The sequence below is a fragment of the Schistocerca cancellata genome, chromosome 4, assembly GCF_023864275.1.
Source record: "Schistocerca cancellata isolate TAMUIC-IGC-003103 chromosome 4, iqSchCanc2.1, whole genome shotgun sequence".
NCBI lineage: Eukaryota > Metazoa > Arthropoda > Insecta > Orthoptera > Acrididae > Schistocerca > Schistocerca cancellata.
Genome location: NC_064629.1, coordinates 147,892,178 through 147,915,727, shown reverse-complemented (window position 1 = coordinate 147,915,727; position 23,550 = coordinate 147,892,178). Strand labels below are relative to the sequence as shown.

The 23,550-nt window shown below is 45.2% G+C and overlaps 1 protein-coding gene across 1 annotated transcript in view; it reads left to right on the top strand.

The window, feature by feature from the left end:
* Positions 1–23,550, top strand: part of LOC126183738 (cuticlin-5) — a 319,107-nt gene that overhangs the window by 187,180 nt on the left and 108,377 nt on the right. The window contains exon 3 of the mRNA XM_049925944.1: positions 3,721–3,864. Coding sequence (XP_049781901.1) covers positions 3,721–3,864 — 144 coding nt within the window. The remainder of the gene's footprint in view (positions 1–3,720; positions 3,865–23,550) is intronic.

Below are 23,550 nucleotides of genomic sequence, written 5' to 3'. Positions count from 1 at the left end.
CGGCACAGCGGACACACCAGGAACCGCGGTGTTGGCCGTCGAATGGCGCTAGCTGCGCAGCATTTGTGCACCGCCGCCGTCAGTGTCAGCCAGTTTGCCGTGGCATACGGAGCTCCATCGCAGTCTTTAACACTGGTAGCATGCCGCGACAGCGTGGACGTGAACCGTATGTGCAGTTGACGGACTTTGAGCGAGGGCGTATAGTGGGCATGCGGGAGGCCGGGTGGACGTACCGCCGAATTGCTCAACACGTGGGGCGTGAGGTCTCCATAGTACATCGATGTTGTCGCCAGTGGTCGGCGGAAGGTGCACGTGCCCGTCGACCTGGGACCGGACCGCAGCGACGCACGGATGCACGCCAAGACCGTAGGATCCTACGCAGTGCCGTAGGGGACCGCACCGCCACTTCCCAGCAAATTAGGGACACTGTTGCTCCTGGGGTATCGGCGAGGACCATTCGCAACCGTCTCCATGAAGCTGGGCTACGGTCCCGCACACCGTTAGGCCGTCTTCCGCTCACGCCCCAACATCGTGCAGCCCGCCTCCAGTGGTGTCGCGACAGGCGTGAATGGAGGGACGAATGGAGACGTGTCGTCTTCAGCGATGAGAATCGCTTCTGCCTTGGTGCCAATGATGGTCGTATGCGTGTTTGGCGCCGTGCAGGTGAGCGCCACAATCAGGACTGCATACGACCGAGGCACACAGGGCCAACACCCGGCATCATGGTGTGGGGAGCGATCTCCTACCCTGGCCGTACACCACTGGTGATCGTCGAGGGGACACTGAATAGTGCACGGTACATCCAAACCGTCATCGAACCCATCGTTCTACCATTCCTAGACCGGCAAGGGAACTTGCTGTTCCAACAGGACAATGCACGTCCGCATGTATCCCGTGCCACCCAACGTGCTCTAGAAGGTGTAAGTCAACTACCCTGGCCAGCAAGATCTCCGGATCTGTCCCCCATTGAGCATGTTTGGGACGGATGAAGCGTCGTCTCACGCGGTCTGCACGTCCAGCACGAACGCTGGTCCAACTGAGGCGCCAGGTGGAAATGGCATGGCAAGCCGTTCCACAGGACTACATCCAGCATCTCTACGATCGTCTCCATGGGAGAATAGCAGCCTGCATTGCTGCGAAAGGTGGATATACACTGTACTAGTGCCGACATTGTGCATGCTCTGTTGCCTGTGTCTATGTGCCTGTGGTTCTGTCAGTGTGATCATGTGATGTATCTGACCCCAGGAATGTGTCAATAAAGTTTCCCCTTCCTGGGACAATGAATTCACGGTGTTCTTATTTCAATTTCCAGGAGTGTAGATTAGGATCAGCGGAGGGTCTATAACATTTCCTCGGGGAGCACCAGATTTCATTTCTGTTTTGTTTGGTGACTTTGATTCAGTCACAACGAACTGTGATTTTTCTGACAGTAAATAACGAATCCAGTCGCACTACTGAGACGATACTCCATACGCACGCAATTTGATTAGAAGTCGCTTGTGAGTGGCGGTATCAAAATCCTTCTAGAAATTTAGAAATATGGCATCAATCTGAGATATCCTGTCGACAGCACTCATTACTTCGTGTAAATAAAGACCTAGTTGTGTTTCAGAAGAACGATACTTCCTGAATTCGCGCTGACTATTTGTGACTAGATCTACATCCTAGTATTCCAGCATCTTAGGTTTATTTTTGATATTCTGCTAAGCTGACGTATCACGTCCTCCAAATTTAGTTCTTTGAGAAGTTACTTATGTAAATGAACGACAAAACAGCTAACCCACAAAGCAACGGTGCCATTATTACATTTCATTGTTATACTGGCTAGTAAATAAGCAAATTAGCTGTGGAATCATGTAGGAATTAGCTGCCATTCCATGATGTGCACGCTCTTGTGTCGAATCAGCTTTAAGTTCTTGACAAGCTTACGTTCACTTTGGCCCGTTTACAGTTGGTTTTTCACAGCTTACCATTTCCTACTGCAGATGCTGCTACCCTTTCCTTCCAGTTAAATTTCTTTCCACTATTAACAGTAACTTTGTAGTTTCTTAAAGAGATAACGGATATAAAAGCACAGTTAACCATAAATAGACGATGATACTACTTGATTTCATTTCCATTTTCACTGGAATGAGCTTACTATCAGAGATGACGTCTGTCATAAACGATGCCATCGATTTTATTACAGCGTTTTAGATGCGTGATATTATTTATATCGTGGATCGGAAATGTTATTAGAGTGCACATAGCAATTAAAAACACACTACTGGCCATTAAAATTGCTACACACGAAGATGACGTGCTACAGATGCGAAAATTCCCGACAGGAAGAAGATGCTGTGATCTGCAAATTATTAGCTTTTCAGAGCATTTACACAAGATTGTCGCCGCTGGCGACACCTACAACGTGCTGACATGAGGAAAGTTTCCAACCGATTTCTCACACACAAACAGCAGTTGACCGGCGTTGCTTGGTGAAACGTTGTTGTAATGCTTCGTGTAAGGAGGAGAAATGTGTACCATCACGTTTCCGACTTTGATAAAGGTCGGATTGTAGCCTATCTCTATTGCGCTTTATCGTATCGCGACATTGCTGCTCGCGTTTGTCGAGGTCCAATGACTGTTAGCAGAATATGGAATCGGTGGGTTCAGGAGGGTAATATGGAATGCTGTGCTGGATCCCAACGGCCAATATCACTAGCAGTCGAGATGACAGGCATCTTATCCGCATGGCTGTAACGGATCGTGCAGCCACGTCTCGATCCCTGAGTCAACAGATGGGGACGTTTGCAATACAACAACCATCTACACGAACAGTTCGACGACGTTTGCAGCAGCATGGACTATCAGCTCGGAGAGCGTGGCTGCGGTTACCCTTGACGCTGCATCACAGATAGGAGCGCCTGCGATGGTGTACTCAACGACGAACCTGGGTGCACGAATGGCAAAACGTCATTTTTTCGGATGAATCCAGGTTCTGTTTACAGCATCATGATGGTCGCATCCGTGTTTAACGACATCGCGGTGAACGTACGTTGGAAGCGTGTATTCGTCATCGCCATACTGGCGTATCACCCGGCGTCATGGTATGGGGTGCCATTGGTTACACGTCTCGGTCACCTCTTGTTCACATTGACGGCACTTTGAACAGTGGGCGCTACATTTCAGATGTGTTACGACCCGTGGCTCTACCCTTCATTCGATCCCTGCGAAACCCTACATTTCAGCAGGGTAATGCACGACCGCATGTTGCAGGTCCTGTACGGGCCTTTCTGGATACAGAAAATGTTCGACTGCTGCCCTGGCCAGCACATTCTCCAGATTTCTCACCAATTGAAAACATCTGGTCAATGGTGGCCGAGCAACTGGCTCGTCACAGTACGCCAGTCACTACTATTGATGAACTGTGGTATTGTGTTGAAGCTGCATGGTCAGCTGTACCTGTACACGCCATCCAAGCTCTGTTTGACTCAATGCCCAGGAGTATCAAGGCCGTTATTACGGCCAGAGGTGGTTTTTCCGGGTACTGATTTCTCAGGATCTATGCACCCAAATGCGTGAAAATGTAATCACATGTCAGTTCTAGTATAATATATTTGTCCAATGAATACCCGTTTATCATCTGCATTTCTTCTTGGTGTAGCAATTTTAAAGGCCAGTAGTGAAGATGAAGAATATTTTACTGTGGGCGTTACAAGACTTGCGAATTTTCCTTTGCAGAGCGGGCTGCGGTCGCAGGAGCTGGTTGATGGCTCTGGGAGCGTGCCCACGGAACTGTATGATGCCGTCGACGTCATCACCGCCGGCGCCGCCAACGGCTCAGACAGGGCCGCGCTCGCGCACGACGCAAGCCACCATCGACCGGTAAGAAGACTAAGTGAAAGTATTTAGCCTTAAAATATGATCGCAGGTCTACTACGCTATATGTAAGTTGGTTGGTTGGTTGGTTTGGGGAAGGAGACCAGACAGCGTGGTCATCGGTCTCATCGGATTAGGGAAGGATGGGGAAGGAAGTTGGCCGTGCCCTTTCAGAGGAACCATCCCGGCATTTGCCTGGAGTGATTTAGGGAAATCACGGAAAACCTAAATCAGGATGGCCGGACGCGGGATTGAACCGTCGTCCTTCCGAATGCGAGTCCAGTGTCTAACCACTGCGCCACCTCGCTCGGTATATGTAAGTCACCGATCAGGTAGACGGGCGATACCCAATCTTATAGTAGTTTCATATTAAGTAAACCTTGTCCTACGAACTGAGAAAGAAATCCTTGAAAACACTAGGCACAGAACTCAAGTTCCATGGGTGTCAATCGGGAATGCTCACCCCTCACCTATAGAGATGTATTCATTTCCCAGCGGTGACCCTTACGATGGTCACAGCATAAACCTCGGCGAGAGCATTGGAGAATTTAAAATAATGATACTACTTCGTCAAATGTGTCTCTCCATTGCCGCCTTTGGCCAAATAGAACTCGTTAAGCATCTTTCCATTACCGAATTACATCCGACACAATCGTCTGTGAGAATAAAGGACCCCCTAGCGAAAATTTTCTAGACTGTTATCTACGAGCGCGGGCTGAAAAGTAATGCCTCCGAATTTTTTATGTGATAACTTTTAGAGGTATTTAAGTAAAATAAAAATTATTAACACTCTACATCTTTATTGTTCATGGCTACAAATGCACTGCTTCATCGCTATCAAGGTGAAGTCCTCGAAGATATTCTTTACGTTTTGGAAACAGATCAAAATCGGATGAGGCCAAGTCGGAACAGTATGGAAGGTGATCAACGACAGTGAACCCAAGGTGTCAGATTATTGCAGACGTCGCAGCTCTCGTGTATGGTGTGGCATTGTCATACTGAAGGAGTCCATGCGTGGACGAACTCTTCGAATTCGAAACTCGATCACAGCACACTGTTTCTCGCGCGCCGACTTACTTATGTTACACACCGCCATGTTACACGCTACAATTCGGAGCCCTCTAGCGGCAGAGTGCTGCAAATATGTAGAAATGCAGAATAAAGTTGTAGAACGTTAACAACGTTTGTTTTATGTACGAGGGTCGGAACTTTAATAGTGGCAACTATTTATTTACAGCTCGTACAAAATAGATGCGTGTTTCAAAGTTTTACTGACCTTCAGAGTAGTCACCAGCATTGTGTATAGCCCGTTGCTAGGGATGTGGAAGTCGTACGCTACTCTTAGCAGTGCCAGTTGTGTTGACAGTTCGAGCGGCGCGGTCTATTGCCAGACGAATTTGTAGCAGTTCTGAAGCGAATGCCATGAAGTGTTTCCTTCAGTTTAAAAATCGAGTTGAACTCACAATGGATTAAGTCAGGAGGGTGCAGAAGGTGGTATAGCACTTACTAGCCCCATCAGTCAAACAAATCAGTAATAGCTTGCACTGTACATGCTTGAGCATTGTCCTGCAAAATGATGGTCAGGTCCTGCAGAAAGTGTCATCACGTCACCGCTACGGTCGCAGGTTCGAATCCTGCCTCGGGCATGGATGTGTGTGATATCCTTAGGTTAGTTAGGTTTAAGTAGTTCTAAGTTCCAGGGGACTGATGAGCTCAGCAGTTAAGTCCCATAGTGCTCAGAGCCAGCCAAAACCTACGACCAGATTAGAGAACCCTGTCGAACATGCCCGTGATAGATTGATTGTTTATGGACGACGTGATCCACCAACCACTCTGAGCGATCTACACCGAATCGCCGTTGAGGAGTGGGGCAGTCTGGACCAACAGTGGCTTGATGAACTTGTTAATAGTATGCCACGACGAATACAGGCATGCATCAATGCAAGAGGACGTGCTAATGGGTATTACAGGAACCGGTGTGTACAACGATCTGAACCACCACCGTTGAAGGTCTCGGTATATGCATGCAATGTGTGGTTTTCATGAGCAATAAAAGGGACGGAAATGACATTTATGTTGATCTCTATTCCAATTTTCTGTACAGGTTCCGGAACTCTCGGAACCGAGGCGATGCAAAACTTTTTTTGATGTGTGTAGATAAATACTGGCCTTGTACCAACATTCTGCTCAGATACATTCGCTACACAAACATTTAGAAAATGTGTTCACCCTTCAAAATTAGATTTACTCTAGACGCAATCAGATCGGGAACAGATATTCCGTCCCGTTAGGAGTGCTGGCGCTTCCGGCCATCAATTGTCACTAACATTCCCAAAAGCCTTATAACAGTGTTGACTCAGTAGAGAAACGAGAAGAAGCCAAGAAGAAGAAGAAATAAAACGGTATATTTCTCAGCAAACAATGCACAATATTTTTATGTGATTGAAAAATCTTATTCTATTCAGCGTTTTTCGTTGACTTTCTGTTCCACAATCACTTATCTCAATATTTAACATTTTAGCGTTTCTTGTGATGTGTCAACAACGGCTATCGAAGAAATGAGGAAACGGATCGCTTATCTGAGCTATAATAAAAAATTCTCCAGACAAATTAGCATACAGGGAGATTACAAATAAACTTTCGCTACTTGAGTCAGTGTAGACGGACTACCCAGCTTCATAGGAATGACGTTCAGACTGTGCACTGCAGGATTTGCGTTGTTAGTAGTGGTAGTGTTAAGACTTGCCGTTAGCGGCGCTACTGGTACAGCGACGTAGGGTTGAAAAACAAGCATCACTGGGCATTACAGCTGTAGGCTGTCCACATTGGTATGGACAATGCAGGACGATTTGCTCGTAAAGTATCGAAACAACAGCGATAGTGCCGCTGCTCTTCGCGAGTATCGACGCATTGAGGGAATACGGAGAGGACCTCCTTCCGCACCGACTTCGAAGAACATGATTCGAAAGTTCGAATTAACTGGCGATTTGGAAATTGCTCCTGGAGGAGGGTGACAACCAACTGCGCCACAAATTGTTAAGGAAGTTACTGTTGCCATGGCTGAGAATGCTGGACGCAATGTGCGATCTTCAAGCAGTGCGCGACCTGTGTCACGGCAGCTGAACATTCGAAAAGCGCTGCGGTTAATTGTGAAATGATACCTCTGGTGCCGTTTCAGGCTGTTGAGGATGCAGATGGTAGTCACATTGACCAAGGCTTTTAAGCTGGAGCAGGTAAGGAACGTAATCATCTCGTGTGGAAATTAAAATATATTTCACGTTTCTTGTAGTGGCCATTTTCGCAGCAGCTGTATATAAATTGCAGTTGTTTCAAAGAAAATGCCTTTTTTCCATGCTGCACATCGAAATTTTTATCTTTATTTATGCACCCAGACGCGTTTCGCCTTTTTTACAAGGCATCTTCAGTGGGTGTCCTGAAATATTACATGATTTGTCCGTTTTACACATAGGTTATGGTTTCACATCTAGGTTATAGATTTAAAAAAGATTGCAGTTGCAGTGATGTGTAACGTAAACAGTGAACTGAAAGCGAACTGTAAGATGTCCACCTGGTTGCCAGATGAGAAAAAGCAGTTTGCCTAGATGCAGTGAATTAGAAGTTACACGTAAGTACCTTTCCATTTCATAAAAAAATGGTAAGGAACTGTTTTTAAATCTATAACCTAGATGTGAAACCATAACATATGTGTAAAAAGGACAAATCATGTAATATTTCAGTTTATTGAAATAAGGACATCGGAAAACTTTAGAATCGAACTTTTCATATTAAGCAAATCTCGAAATACGCACTCGGTTCGATATAAAGATGTCGGCGGTCATCTTACCCATCAGATCAGTTAAACACCGTCGTTTTATTAATTTAGCGAAGGGCTTAAAGAATAACTCCTATATTGTACAAGTTCATGTGGTTAAGTTGATACGAGATAAGATAAAATGATATGCATCAGTACAAACAGATATATTAATATATGGTATATGCATATATAGATAATAATGAAAGCTCTAGAACCGGCAGTAGATAAAGAAAGATGAGAAATCCATTTCCCATAGTGGTTGAATATGCAGTGACCCTAGCCGCAAGTGTTGCATCTATGAAGTCTTTCCAGGTATCCATGAATTTCGTTTCTTCTCCAGTGTTTGTTCCGAAGATCCGTATTCTCACTGGTTCTCATCGGTATTTCCTCACTTGCGTAGCGTTGCTTTATGGCCGATTCTGGGAAAGTTGAGGGAGCTCCATAAAAAATGGTTCAAATGTCTCTGAGCACTATGGGACTTAACAGGTGCGGTCATCAGTCCCCTAGAACTTAGAGCTACTTAAACCTAACTAACCTAAGGACATCACACACATCCATGCCCGAGGCAGGATTCGAACCTGCGACCGTAGCAGTCGCGCGGTTCCGGACTGAGCGCCTAGAACCGCTAGACCACCGCGGCCGGCGGAGCTCCATACTTTTCTTGATGGTACGCACCCGGAGGTCGTATTCTTTCACTTGATTTCTTATGACCGTGTTGTTGTACATTTTGTGGATAACTATATGGGCACAAAAACAAATAAGCACCAGAAGACGATGCAGAGACCTGGCTATGAATGCCACACCAACAAGGCTTCACAGTCTCCTTGGAGTCCAGGCAGCGAGCACACCGCTCGCACGACGTGAAGAAGACGACTGGGTCAGTCAGTCGTCGAAATATCGCGTGCAAAAATAGACTCTTCATGTCAGCTGGAACCCAAAAAAACACGGCACTGCCATGGTGTAGTAGTCAACGATGCTGGAGATCGGAAGTTCGATTCCTGGTGACCACCTCCGAATTTTATACCGTGACAAGGTCTGGAATGTCGTTCACTCACAAGGAAACGGTCCAGTCCGACATGTCGAAACATGAGCTTAAATTTTTTATACAGGAAGAATACGCCGAAAGAAAGACCCTGTCAAAATTTTAGGTGCTAACAAGGGAAACTCTCTATCGCAACCCCCTCAGATTTAGTGGTAAAATGACCTAGTGGATAGCACGTCAAAAACTGAGCACAGATCAAGCATGAAAAAAAGAAAGAAGTTACACTGAACTGTGAAAAAAGAAACAAAATAGAAACAGTGAACTGTCCAAGCTCAAGAAGTACTGTATGGAGAGACTTGACAGAGCAACGGCGTGGCCTATGCGGCATCCAACGTCGAGGTGAGCAGTAGTCATAATGTTTTGGCTGTTCAGTGTCATTTCCTGTAGCTTCGTATCATTTGAGATTTATCAGAACAGTATTCTTAAATTTCAGTCATTTGTGGGTTATCAGTTTGTGTCGACTCGTTTTAAGAATTGCTTGAAGTATGTTCGGTATGCAGCACTATAAGCAAAGAAATGGCCAGGACAGTTTCTCACTCCATTGCAATTCTGTCTAAATAAAACTAGTAATTATGTGACGTTCCTGAATTCATTCACTTTTCTTTCGTCTGGTGTACCTGGTGTAAGGAAAATGTTTGTTCCCGTCATTCAAATGACACGTCGGATTATTGTCAAGACTATGGAGAATAAACAAGTAACTGTGTCATTGTTACTAAATTGTACATTATTTAAAACTAATGATAAGAACTGTGCCTCGGAAATTGTTATTAAATGACGTACGTGTAAGAAATATTTCATTACAGTAAATTAAAATCACGATTGATGGAAATCGTCTGTAATGTAACATCAAACACTGCCTTGATTTATTTTCCTTTGCTAATCAACTATGTAAGAATTACGCGCGTAGCAATTTGACTGTCGATACGAACTGTCTCTTATCCCAGACATAAATGATATGACACATTTTTGTATGGTATAGGTGCTTCAAATTCGGTTGTGTCACTCCATAAACGCTATGTGATCAAAAGTATCCGGACACCTGGCTGAAAATGACTTACAAGTTCGTGGCGCCCTTCATCGGTAATGCTGGAATTCAGTATGGTGTTGGCCCACCCTTAGCCTTGTTGACAGCTTCCAGTCGCGCAGGCATAAGTTCAATCAGGTGCTGGAAGGTTTCTTGGGGAATGGCAGCCCATTCATCACGGAGTGCTGCACTGAGGAGAGGTATTGATGTCGGTCGGTGAGGCCTGACACGAAGTCCGCTTGCCAAAACATCCCAGAGGTGTTCTGTAGGATTCAAGTCAGGACTCTGTGCAGGCCAGTCCATTACGGGGATGATATTGTCGTGTAACCACTCCGCCACAGGCCGTGCATTATGAACAAGTGCTCGATCGTGTTGCAATCGCCATCCCCGAAGTGTTCTTCAACAGCGGGAAGCAAGAAGGTGCTTAAAACAACAATGTAGGCCTGTACTGTGATAGTGCCACGCAAAACAAGGGGTGCAAGCCCCCTCCATGAAAAACACGACCACACCATAACACCACCGCCTCAGAATTTTACTGTTGATACTACACACACTGGCAAATGACGTTCACCGGGCATTCACCGTACCCACACCCTGCTATCAGATCGCCACATTGTGTACCGTGATTCGTTACTCCACACAACGTTTTTCCACTATTCAATCGTCGATTGTTTACTCTCCTTACACCAAGCGAGGCATCGTTTGGCATTTACAGGCGCGATGTGTGGCTTATGAGCAGCCGCTCGACCATGAAATCCACGTTTTCTCATCTCCCACATGTTACAGTACTTGCAGTGGATCCTGATGCAGTTTGGAATTCCTGTGTGATGGTCTGGATAGATGTCTGCCTATTACATATTACGACCCTCTTCATCTGTCGGCAGTCCCTGTCAGTCAACAGACGAGGTAGGCCGGGACGCTTTTGTGCTGTACGTGTCCCTTCACGTTTCCACTTCACTATCACATCCGAAACAGTGGAGCTAGGGATGTTCAGGAATGTGAAAATCTCGCGTACAGGCGTATGACACAAGTGACACCCAATCACCTGACCACGTTCGAAGCCCGGGAGTTCCGTGGAGCGCCCCATTCTGCCCTCTCACGATGTCTAATGACAACTGAGGTCGCTGATATGAAGTACCTGGCAGCAGGTGGCATCACAGTGCACCTGATATGAAAAACTTATGTTTTTGGGGGGTGTCCGGTTACTTTTGATCACATTGTGTATTAGGACTTGGCGTCGCTATGCTCTCTTGTCACGGCCTATCGTGTGCTAGGCAGCAAGAGCTGTACAAACCGCTGTCGCAAACGATTCCTCGTGTAACAAAAACGAGTAACTTCAACAATTAAAGAAAAAATACTTGCAGTGCGTCTTAGCAGCTAAAATTTTGACAGTGCATTTCGTTCTTTGTGTACTTCCAGCATAAATAAATTTCAGGATGGGTTTCGACATGGCGTATTGAATCATTCCCTTGCCAATCTCACATCTCCGTGCAACGGCCCGGAACGTGTGGAGTTATGGACGGTAGCCTACATATGTATTGCTTCCCACACAATACCGAAGACAACGCTTGCGTCACACGTGAAAGACTCTGTATTTATTTCAGCAGAGGATGTTAGATTTTAGACTGGTGGCCATGCACAGAAGGCTTCATTGAAAAATAATTAGCGACGTGGCTGTTACATACGTGAGTAAGAAAAAATATGATGAGTTCGTAGCGTCAGTGATCTACTCCAGCCTCGAAAGATGTGAAACACATCCTCATTAGTTTCGACCAGTGCCGTTCGGGAATACGGAACGAATAGTAATTAACGACGGATAAACAAGTAAACTTGTAAATTTTACTAATTCGCGATCATGATGCAGCATGCCATTTAGGGCAATGAGAAGAAAACGATCAACGTCCACGGAATGCTGCATTTGCATTCAAGAGTGATGTGGCTTCCTAGTAGTAAAGTATTCCTGTGATTGTTTGCGCTTGGTAATTATGTTCACCTTTTTTCTCCTCGAAGATACGCATTTGTTATTACTTGCAAATCCTATAGCAGAGTGGCTGCGTTTAAAATGATCTCTCCCAGCTTCAGAATTCGAAGGATCTAACTCATTATATAGGGTGTTTCTGTTTTCTATTAGAATGTGTGCTTGTAATGCCGACCAAGTATGTACGGATTGTAATAAAAAGTGATATACCATAACGTCCCGCTTCCACGCTAGAGCAACAAGCACTTAAAATAATGTAATCGCAATTCATCCGTATGCTGAGTGAAAATGTGATAATAATTTATTGCGAGACAGTAATTACACTCTAAGACAAAAAAAAAAAGACGCACCACGAAGGAATTATACGAATTGAATAGTAATCGGTAGATGAGATGTATATGTACAGACAAACAAATGATGACAATTTCAGAAAATTGTGTGTGTTTTTTTTTTCAAGAGAAAGGTATTAACAAATTGAGCGAGTCAGTAACGCATTGGTCCAAAAAAAAAAAGTTCAAATGGCTCTGAGCACTATGGGACTTAATATCTGAGGTCATCGGTCCCCTTGAACTTAGAACTACTTAAACCTAACTAACCTAAGGACATCACACATCCATACCCGAGGCAGGATTCGAACCTGCGACCGTAGCGGTCGCGTGGTTCCAGACTGAAGCGCCTAGAACCGCTCCGCCACACCGGCCGGCGCATTGGTCCACCTATGGCCCTTATGCAAGCCGTTATTCGGCTTGATACTGATTGATTAAGTTGTTGGGTGCCCTCCTGAGGCATTTCGTGCCTAATTCTGTCCATTTGACGCGTCACATCGTCAAAATCCCGAGCTTGTTGGATGATCCTACCCATAATGCTACTAACTTTCTCAATTGGAGAGAGATCTGACGACCTTACTGGCCAGGTTACAGTTTGAGAAGCGTGAAGACAAACAGTAGAAACCATCGTTGTGTGCGGGCGGCCATTATCTTGCTGAAATGTAAGGCCAAGATGGCGTGGCATGAAGGGCAACAAAACGGGGCGTACGATATCGTCGACGTACCGCTACGCTCTAAGGGTGACAACCAAAAGGGTCCTGCTATGAAAAGAAGTGTCATCCCAGACCGTCACTCTTCGTTGTCGGGCTGTATGGCGGGCAACAGTCAGGTTGTTATCCCAGCGCTGTCCGGGGCATCTCCAGATACGTCTTCGGCCTGGAATCTCATTGACTGGAGTAGAATTGTCTTCAGTGATGAGACCCACTTCGAATTCAGCCTCGATGTCCAGCGAGAACGTGTCTGTAGACGCTCTGTACAGCGGCGGCATACCATCCTGAATTACAGGCCTATATCACTAACGTCGATTTGCAGTAAGGTTTTGGAGCATATACTGTATTCGAACATTATGAAGTACCTCGAGGAAAACGATTTATTGACACATAGACAGCACGGGTTCAGAAAATATCGTTCTTGTGAAACACAACTAGATCTTTATACTCACGAAGTAATGAGAGCTATCGACAGGGGTTGTCAAGTTGATTCCATATTTTTAGATTAGAAGACTTTCGACACCGTTCCTCACAAGCGTCTTCTAACCAAACTGCGTGCCTACGGAGTGTCACCTCAGTTGTGCGACTGGATTCGTGATTTCCTGTCAGAAAGGTCACAGTTCGTAGCAATAGACGAAAAGTCATCGAGTAAAACAGAAGTAATATCCGGCGTTCCCCAAGGAAGTGTTACGGGCCCTCTATTGCTCCTGATTTATATTAACGACATAGGAGACAATCTCAGTAGCCGTCTTAGATTGTTTGCAGATGATTCTGTCATTTACCGTCTTATAAAGTCATCGGATGATCAAAACGACTTGCAAAATGATTTAAATAGGATATCTGTGTGGTGCGAAAAGTGGCAATTGACCCTGAACAAAGAAAAGTGTGAAGTTATTCACATGAGTACTAAAAGAAATCAGCTAAATATCGATTACGCAATAAGTCACACAAATCTGAAGGCTGTAAATTCAGCGAAATACTTAGGGATTACAATTACAAATAACCTAAATTGGAACGATCACATAGATAATATTGTGAGTAGAGCAAACCAAAGACTGCGATTCATTGGCAGAACACTTAGAAGATGCAACAGGTCTACTAAAGAGACTGCTTACACCACGCCTTGTTCTGGAGTATTGCTGTGCGGTGTGGGATCCGCATCAGGTGAGACTGACGGATGACATCGAGAAAGTTCAAAGAAGCGCGGCTCGTTTTGTACTATCGCGAAATCGTGGAGATAGTGCCACAGACATGATACGTAAATTGGAGCGTCATGTACCTGTTCAGCCATTGAAAGTAAGAAGCTTAGGATATTAATATTGAGGCCACGATAGGCAGAATCACAACGAAAAAAAAATAAATCACCCTAGTAGACATCACGCTAATACCCTGTAATACTAGCTCTAGCGTAATAATGGCCTCGATTCAGCGAGGAAGAAAATCCAAGCATTTCTTCAGGTAAGCCACATACAGCTGAGCCGTTCATTGACGATCATAACCGGCATAGCCACCAGATTAGGAGGATGCTGATTGCTGCGTTTCATTTGCTGATTTAGCTGGTCATTCGACGAGCCATAGGGTACCTGAGTGTTCGTCAAACCAGGAACTTAAGCGTGCAGCTCTGAACACGGCTGTTATCATCTTCTAAGATGGGCGTGTCCTCCACAGCGCATTCATCATAAAGATGTAGAGGAAACACTTCATCTCTAGAGAATGTTGAAACAAAACGTCCTAGATCAGTCAGCCCAAGTTAGGGTACGAGAAATACACCAACACATCATAGAACCAACTGTCGCCTGAACTATACCGTCTATACATTAAGGTTCAAATGTCTCGTTTGGCCGTCGGTGTACATGATGCCTTTCATTACGTGAAAATAGCCAACAACGCCACTTGTCGGTCCACGCTACACGTTTCCAGCCACCTACTTTCCAGTATCTATATTGTTTGGCCCGCCCAGTTAGCCGAGCGTTCTGACGCACGGCTTTCCGGTGTGGGAAGGAGCGCCTGGTCCCCGGCACGAATCCGCCGAGCGGACTTGTGTCGAGGTCCGGTGAGCCGTCCAGTCTGTGGATGGTTTTTAGGCGGTTTTCCATCTGCCTAGGCGAATGCGGGCTGGTTCCCCTTATTCCGCCTCAGCTACACTATGTCGGCGACTGCTGCGCAAACAAGTTCTCCACGTACGCGTAGACCACCATTACTCTACCACGCAAACATAGGGGTTACACTCGTCTGGTGTGAGACGTTCCCTGGGGGGTCCACCGGGGGCCGAACCGCACAATAACCCTGGGTTCGGTGTGGGGCGGCGGAGGGGTGTAGTGGACTGCGGTAGTCGTCGTGGGGTTGTGGACCACTGCGGCTGCGGCGGGGACGGAGCCTCTCCGTCGTTTCTAGGCTCCCGGTTAACATACAACATACAACAACACCTATATTGTTTGGTGCTTTGAAGACCTGAATCCGTTATGAGCCTCTGTGAGCAGTGGCCCGCTCCCTGTTTTCCGCTACCTGTGGTTAACTTCGCCATGTTCGCTTGTAAAATGATTTAGATGGATCTGCATTCACCGGCAGCAGTAGTTCTGGACAGATTTCTAATTCTCAATGGACAAAGCGTGACACTCGTCTCCGAATCCTGTCTTTCCCGACCCCTGTTGTTATACCATTATATAAGGCGACCAAAAAGTTTCAGTTCAAGGGCACTGCTACGGCGTATATGCAACGTACCGCGCCTCAGATGCGAGTGTATAACCACCGATACGTACGCAAGGGATTACTGTGGCATTAGTGTCTTCCGACATGCGTGCGATAAATTTGGAAACCTGAACTACGGCGACGTTATTACCAAATGCGTCCAAACAGGACCAACGTGCTGTTTTTCTTTTCTTAGCTGCCGAAGGACAAACATTGGAAGATATCCATCGGGGAATGAAAAATGTGTTTGGAGCAGCACGCCTGTTGAAACCAGCGACAAGATGTACTGCTGCTTCATGAAAACGCACGCCCTCATATAGCAAATGTAACGCAGAAGTCACGCCAAATGAAGTTGGAGACACTCGAGCATCCGCCCTGTAGTCTTGATCTCTCTCCGTGCGATTATCAGCTCTTCGATCCCTTAAAAAAGGGTCGACGATTCCCGTTGAACGGGGGTTTGCAGCAGGCAGCACGGACTGCTTCAGAAGCAGGACACGTTGTTTTACCAGACGGGTATCCTCAACCTGGGGCGTCGATTGGATGATTGCCTCAGTGCTCAAGGCGATTTTGCCTGATTGGGGTATGGAGTCTGGACTATACGGCCTCCGAACGGAAACATTTTGGTCGCCACATGTAATGTACATGTCTACCAATGGGACACAAAGCTTTATAGACACGTTGGACAGTACGCGTTGATATTCCAATGAATCTGGCAACTTCATTCAGGGTGTGGTCTTGGACCTGTGAAAACGCAATAGCTCCTATTCCGTAATGTCAAGTGTCCACGTCAACCCATGTTTTGTAACGATTCCATACAACCAGCTGGCACATACACACCGCTTCACTGCCATGACTTAGCGGTGGAGGGTCACGCGACCCCATAGTACTACACTCATGCTCATAAATTAAGGATAATTTCAGAATGTGGTGCCACACAACGTGACACTACACAAAATTGGCGCTAATAGCATAGGGAACACACACGACACAGATCTTTAATTCCACGGTATTGGTGATAAGTTGAGAAAACCGCTCCGAAACATATGTGCTACAAAATGCCACGTTTCCTGCGCATGTACCTTGACATCAATGCGGGATATGATCACCATGCACACGTACACAGGCCGCAGAACGGGTTGGCATACTGTGTATCAGGTGGTCGAACAGCTGCAGGGGTATAGCCTCCCATTCTTGCACCAGTGCCTGTCGGAACTCCTGAAGTGCCGTAGGGGTTTGAAGTCGTGCAGCGATACGTCGACCGAGAGCATCCCAGACGTGCTCGATGGGGTTCAGGTCTGGAGAACAGGCAGGCCACTCCATTCACCTGATATCTTCTGTTTCAAGGTACTCATCCACGATGGCAGCTCGGTGGGGCCGTGCGTTATCATCCATCAGGAGGAAGGTGGGACCCACTGCACCCCTGAAAAGGCGGACATGCTGGTGCAAAATGATGTCCCGATACACCTGGCCCGTTACAGTTCCTCTGTCAAAGACATGCAGGGGTGTACGTGCACCAATCATAATCCCACCCCACACCATCAAACCACGACCTCCATACAGGTCCCTTTCAAGGACATTAAGGGGTTGGTATCTGGTTCCTGGTTCACACCAGATCAAAACCCGGCGAGAATCACTGTTTGGACTATACCTCGACTCGTCTGTGAACATAACCTGGGACCACTGTTCCAATGACCATGTACTGTGTTCTTGACACCAGGCTTTACGGGCTCTCCTGTCACCAGGGGTCAGTGGAATGCACCTAGCAGGTCTCGGGGCGAATAAACCATGTCTGTTCAGTCGTCTGTAGACTGTGTGTCTGGAGACAACTGTTCCAGTGGCTGCGGTAAGGTTCCGAGCGAGGCTACCTGCAGTACTCCGTGGCCGTCTGCGGGCACTGATGGTGAGATATCGGTCTTCTTGTGGTGTTGTACACTGTGGACGTCCCGTACTGTAGCGCCTGGACACGTTTCCTGTCTGCTGGAATCGTTGCCATAACCTTCGTGGCACACGGAGGGCCCGTGCTACGACCTTCTGTGTTTGACTAGTCTCCAGGCGCCCTGGTATTCTACCCCTCATAACGTTATCATTATGTATTCTTTGAGCCATTATCAATACACAGTCACCATTAGCACGTTTAAAAACGTCTGCACACTTACTCGCTGCACCGTACTCTGACATGCACCAACACACCTCTGCGTATGTGGACTGCTGCTAGCGCCACCGTGCGACAACCGCAGGTCAAATGCACCGCATGGTCATACCCTGAGGTGATTTAAACCCGCAAACTGCCCACCAGAGTGTTGTTTCACCATGTATCAGCATTATCCTTAATTTATGAGCATTAGTGTAGTTCTGCGCAATCCAAAAAGCTCCAAAGTGGCCAGTATGCTCTTTTAAAGTGGTGACACATTTTTCCCTGTGAGCTTAGAAACACCCTGGCAATCATTTGCGGCGCAAGCTGAACCTGAAATTTTAGAAGTTTTCCACCTACTCTTATTTGAGAATTATTCCAGCTTATTCCAAACTTAAAATATTTCATGTTTCTTAGTCGAACATCTTTCTGCTCATGTTCCCTTCCGAACTAAAAAGAAACTCCAGAAAGAAGCACAGCCATTATGAACTAAACTAATAAATTACTGACGCTTGTATTACACGTGGAGAGATAAGTAACCAACGTATGAAGGCATGCTGAAAAGTAACGCCTCCCAATTTATTATGTGAAAACTCTTTAAAGATTTTTGAATAAAACAAACGTTATTAACATTCTACACCTGTATTCTTCATGGCTACATGTTCAGTTCTCAACAGGCACCTTGGCCATGAACACATTTCTCCCAACGAGAGAACAGTTTGTTGATACCGTCACTGTCGAATGTTTGACTTTGTTGACGGAGCCACAACATCACCTCTGCTTGCTCTATCAAAGTGAAGTCCTGTAAGTTCTTTAAGATTTGAAACAGATGAAAATCGGATAGCGCCAAGGCGGGATTGTATGGAAGATGATCCGTGAAGTGAACCCAAGGCGTCGGATAGGTGCAGATATTGCAGCGCGCATGTGTATCTGGTATTGTCACGCTGAAGGAGAGAATGCTGCATACGTGAACAAACTCTTCGAATTCGAAACTCGATTACAGCACGCTGGTTCTGTTGCAGACATAGCTACGTTACACACTACAATTCGGAGCCATGTAGTGGTAGAGGGTTGCAAATATGTAGACATGAAGACTAAAGATGTAGAACGTTAATAACGTTCATTTAATTCAAATAAACTGTAATTGTTTGCACGTAAAAGAGTCGGAGGCATTACTTTTCAGCATGCCCTCGTACTAAGCAAGAACCTTTCATTGATCACACTTAACATGAATTTTTCGCAATTAACCACACTCAGGTAGGATGCTACAGGCTGCCTTCATTTTCTAATTCACTTACTACGCTTACAACTACATCTTTCTTACGAAAGGATAAAAACATTGACGGAGGATTGGCATCACCAAATTAGTATGTCGCTTCTAATCTTAGGCGACACTAAATTGTCTATAAATACTCCACGAACACACAGAATGATACTTACGGTATGAGGACGTAAACCAACGAGAGGTGCGTAAAATTTTTTCGATCTTATGCGGAATTAGCGTCGATTTCAATCAAAATTTATTTTTATCATTAACGTAAATTCATTTACAGCTTATGATGATGCGTACTGATTCCCCTCCTTCACTTTCAACGTTTCAGCTTTCCCCATCGAGGTATATCAACAACACCTTTTGGCAGCTGAGTGTTTCAATTATCATTTATTCTAGAGAAGCTGCACGGTCATCAATGGTATCTGTTCTTTCGAGAACAATTACTATCTTCATATATATATATAGTTAAAGGCTACCCAGCCATTGACCTTCGTCTGTGCGAATACGCACAGGTTGCCCGAACTCTTACGGGAGTCGTCACCTTAGTGTGCGCGAGTGATGAGTGGATGGGCAAATACCTATTAGATACATTACGTATGTAGATTGTGGACAGTTGGGAATGTGGGTCTCACGGGAAGCGTGCAAGGGATAAGTCCCTGCAGTAGCGCGACTTATCTGTGTCCTCGGTGGCTCACATGGATAGAGCGTCTGCCATGTAAGCAGGAGATCCCGGGTTCGAGTCCAGGTCGGGACACACATTTTCAGCTGTCCCCATCGAGGTATATCAACAACACTTGTCGGTAGCTGAGGGTTTCAATTAATTATCGTTTGAAGAAATGGCTGCTGAAATATTGCTGCGGTTATCAAGAAGATGAGCCAGTTGAAGGGCAGCCAAAAGTTGTAACCACTGGTGAAAACATCGAGAAAGATCACATTATGGTGGCGAGAAAGAACACATTGTAGTGTTGAACTATCGACGATCGAAGGTTATGTCTTAGGCATATCAGAAGAAAGACTAAGATGTTTCACATGAAAGATGAACTAAAATGCAGTTTTGTGAAAGATCGTTGCCGTATTTGCTGAATGCTGATCAAAATCACAGGTGAAAAATAAATGCTCGCCAACTTTTGCCCGCTCTGAAAACAGTTCAACTGATTTTGTACAACTATTTGCTACTGTGGTACACACGGGGGTCTACTATTTCATGCAAGAAACGAAACAGACACTTTTTTAATGATGCAATCACAACCGGTTTCGGCCTACAGTGGCCATCTTCAGATGCCGTGGGCGACGTTTGATGAACAATTGTTCATGCGTTGTCAACTCACATGTTGAAGTCAGTAGGTGCAAGCCAGTGCTGGGCTACTGGAGACGGTAAACTAGCTTTAGTCTTTTGGAAAGATTATTGTCAGCTTTTTCTGTGATGCCAAGTGAATTACTTATATTTTTATTACCTTACAAAGGGTAAAACAACTGCGTGGAAATTGTTGAAAAATCCAACCTATTCATCACATTTGTCACCCTCAGACTCATTTATTTCGAAATGTAAAGAAATTTGCCGCAGGAAAACTTACTGAGTGCTTTTAACAGGTTATGATAGCCTTAGTCGGCTATTTGTACACCTTTCAGAATTGCACTTTGTTGAACAAAGTGAAATGCCCTACAAGCAGGTTAAGTCCTAGAATAACTGAATTTTAGAGGAAGGGAACACATTCTAACAGTGCCAGGCCAACGATTTTTCCTCTCGTCAGTACTTGGAACTGAGGTGGCAGTGGATGCCACACGTATGGGGACGTTCTATCTCTGTAGCCGCGCGGACAGTTCTAGTTCTTGGAAGCACGGTATCGCGTGAGTACCGGGAACGCTCAGCTGAAGCCTTTGTGATCTACAACCGCTGCTTCGCGACCAGCGACGAATGCCTGAGAGCTGTCCCAAAGAACCGGATTAGATAACGTGGCTTCAGAGTCGCAAGAAGGAAGCATCTGATGCGTTTCCAAGAAGAACATTGAGGCGTTTATTCTACGGAATGTGGAAACGGAAGCCCGCCACGAGATCCTTTGTTAAGGCCACAGCACAGAAAGCAGCACCCTTCCAGTGTTCATGAAATTGTTCATTGGGCCTAGAGAACAGGGTGTTTGGTTTTTGTGTCAAAGACACTAACTTTTTATTAGCTCTTGTACAATATTTTTGTTGATTCGTTAGATGCTCTGTCCAACTCCATTTTCATTACAGTAGTTATTATGTCGTTTATTCCGGTTTCTTCTCTAGTCCATTTATTTACCTTCTTATCGCTGCTACAGTTCCGATCATTTATTTCTCTTTTTGGTTTTTAAAAATATTTTTCACATTGAAATTCCATATTCCCCTGACGTAAGTCCAAATCGTGTAACACATAATGATTTAATGGTTGTAGGCATTCGATTTCAAACCAATACGCTGGTTGGTCCCCCCCCCCCCCCCCCCATGAACCATGAACCTTGCCGTTGGTGGGGAGGCTTGCGTGCCTCAATGATACAGATAGCCGTACCGTAGGTGCAACCACAACGGAGGGGTATCTGTTGAGAGGCCAGACAAACGTGTGGTTCCTGAAGAGGGGCAGCAGCCTTTTCAGTAGTTGCAGGGGCGACAGTCTGGATGATTGGCTGATCTGGCCTTGTAACATTAACCAAAACGACCTTGCTGTTGTGGTACTGCGAACGGCTGAAAGCAAGGGGAAACTACAGCCGTAATTTTTCCCGAGGGCATGCAGCTTTATTGTATGGTTAAATGATGATGGCGTCCTCTTGGGTAAAATATTCCGGAGGTAAAATAGTCCCCCATTCGGATCTCCGGGCGGGGACTACTCAGGAGGACGTCATTATCAGGAGAAAGAAAACTGGCATTCTACGGATCGGAGCGTGGAATGTCAGATCCCTTAATCGGGCAGGTAGGTTAGAAAATTTAAAAAGGGAAATGGATAGGTTAAAGTTAGATATAGTGGGAATTAGTGAAGTTCGGTGGCAGGAGGAACAAGACTTCTGGTCAGGTGAATACAGGGTTATAAATACAAAATCAAATAGGGGTAATGCAGGAGTAGGTTTAATAATGAATAAAAAAAATAGGAGTGCGGGTAAGCTACTACAAACAGCATAGTGAACGTATTATAGTGGCCAAGATAGACACGAAACCCATGCCTACTACAGTAGTACAAGTTTATATGCCAACTACCTCTGCAGATGAAGAAATTGAAGAAATGTATGATGAGATAAAAGAAATTATTCAGGTAGTGAAGGGAGACGAAAAGTTAATAGTCATGGGTGACTGGAATTCGACAGTAGGAAAAGTTAGAGAAGGAAACATAGTAGGTGAATATGGATTGGGGCTAAGAAATGAAAGAGTAAACCGTCTGGTAGAATTCTGCACAGAGCATAACTTAATCATAGCTAACACTTGGTTCAAGAATCATAAAAGGCTGTATACATGGAAGAATCCTGGAGATACTAAAAGGTATCAGATAGATTATATAATGGTAAGACAGAGATTTACGAACCAGGTTTTAAATTGTAGGACATTTCCAGGGGCAGATGTGGACTCTGACCTCAATCTATTGGTTATGAACTGTAGATTAAAACTGAAGAAACTGCAAAAAGGTGGGATTTTAAGGAGATGGGACCTGGATAAACTGAAAGAACCCGAGGTTGTACAGAGTTTCAAGGAGAGCATAAGGGAACAATTGACAGGAATGGGGGAAAGAAATACAGTAGAAGACGAATGGGTAGCTCTGAGGGATGAAGTAGTGGAGGCGGCAGAGGATCAAGTAGGTAAAAAGACGAGGGCTAGTAGAAATCCTTGGGTAACAGAAGAAATATTGAATTTAATTGAGGAAAGGAGAAATTACAAAAATGCAGTAAATGAAGCAGGCAAAAAGGAATACAAACTTCTCAAAAATGAGATTGACATGAAGTGCAAAATGGCTAAGCAGGCATGGCTAGAGGACAAATTTAAGGATGTAGAGGCTTATCTCACTAGGGGTAAGATAGATACAGCTCACAGGAAAATTAAAGAGACCTTTGGAGAAAAGAGAGCCACTTGTACGAATATCAAGAGCTCAGATGGAAACCCAGTTCTAAGCAAAGAGCGGAAAGCAGAAAGGTGGAAGGAGTATATAGAGGGTCTAGACAAGGGCGATGTACTTGAGGACAATATTATGGAAATGGAAGAGGATGTAGATGAAGATGAAATGGGAGATACGATACTGCGTGAAGAGTTTGACAGAGCACTGAAAGACCCTAGTCGAAACAAGGCCCCGGGAGTAGACAACATTCCATTAGAACTACTGACGGCCTTGGGAGAGCCAGTCCTGACAAAACTCTACCATCTGGTGAGCAAGATGTACGAGACAGGCGAAATACCCTCAGACTCCAAGAAGAATATAATAATTCCAATCCCAAAGAAAGCAGGTGTTGACAGATGTTAAAATTACCGAACTATCAGTTTAATAAGTCACAGCGGTAAAATACTGAAGCGAATTCTTTACAGACGAATGGAAAAACTGGTAGAAGCCGACCTCGGGGAAGATCAGTTTGGATTCCGTAGAAATGTTGGAACACGTGAGACAATACTGACCTTACGATTTATCTTAGAAGGAAGATTAAGGAAAGGCAAACATAGCATTTGTAGACTTAGAGAAAGCTTTTGACAATGTTGACTGGAATACTCTCTTTCAA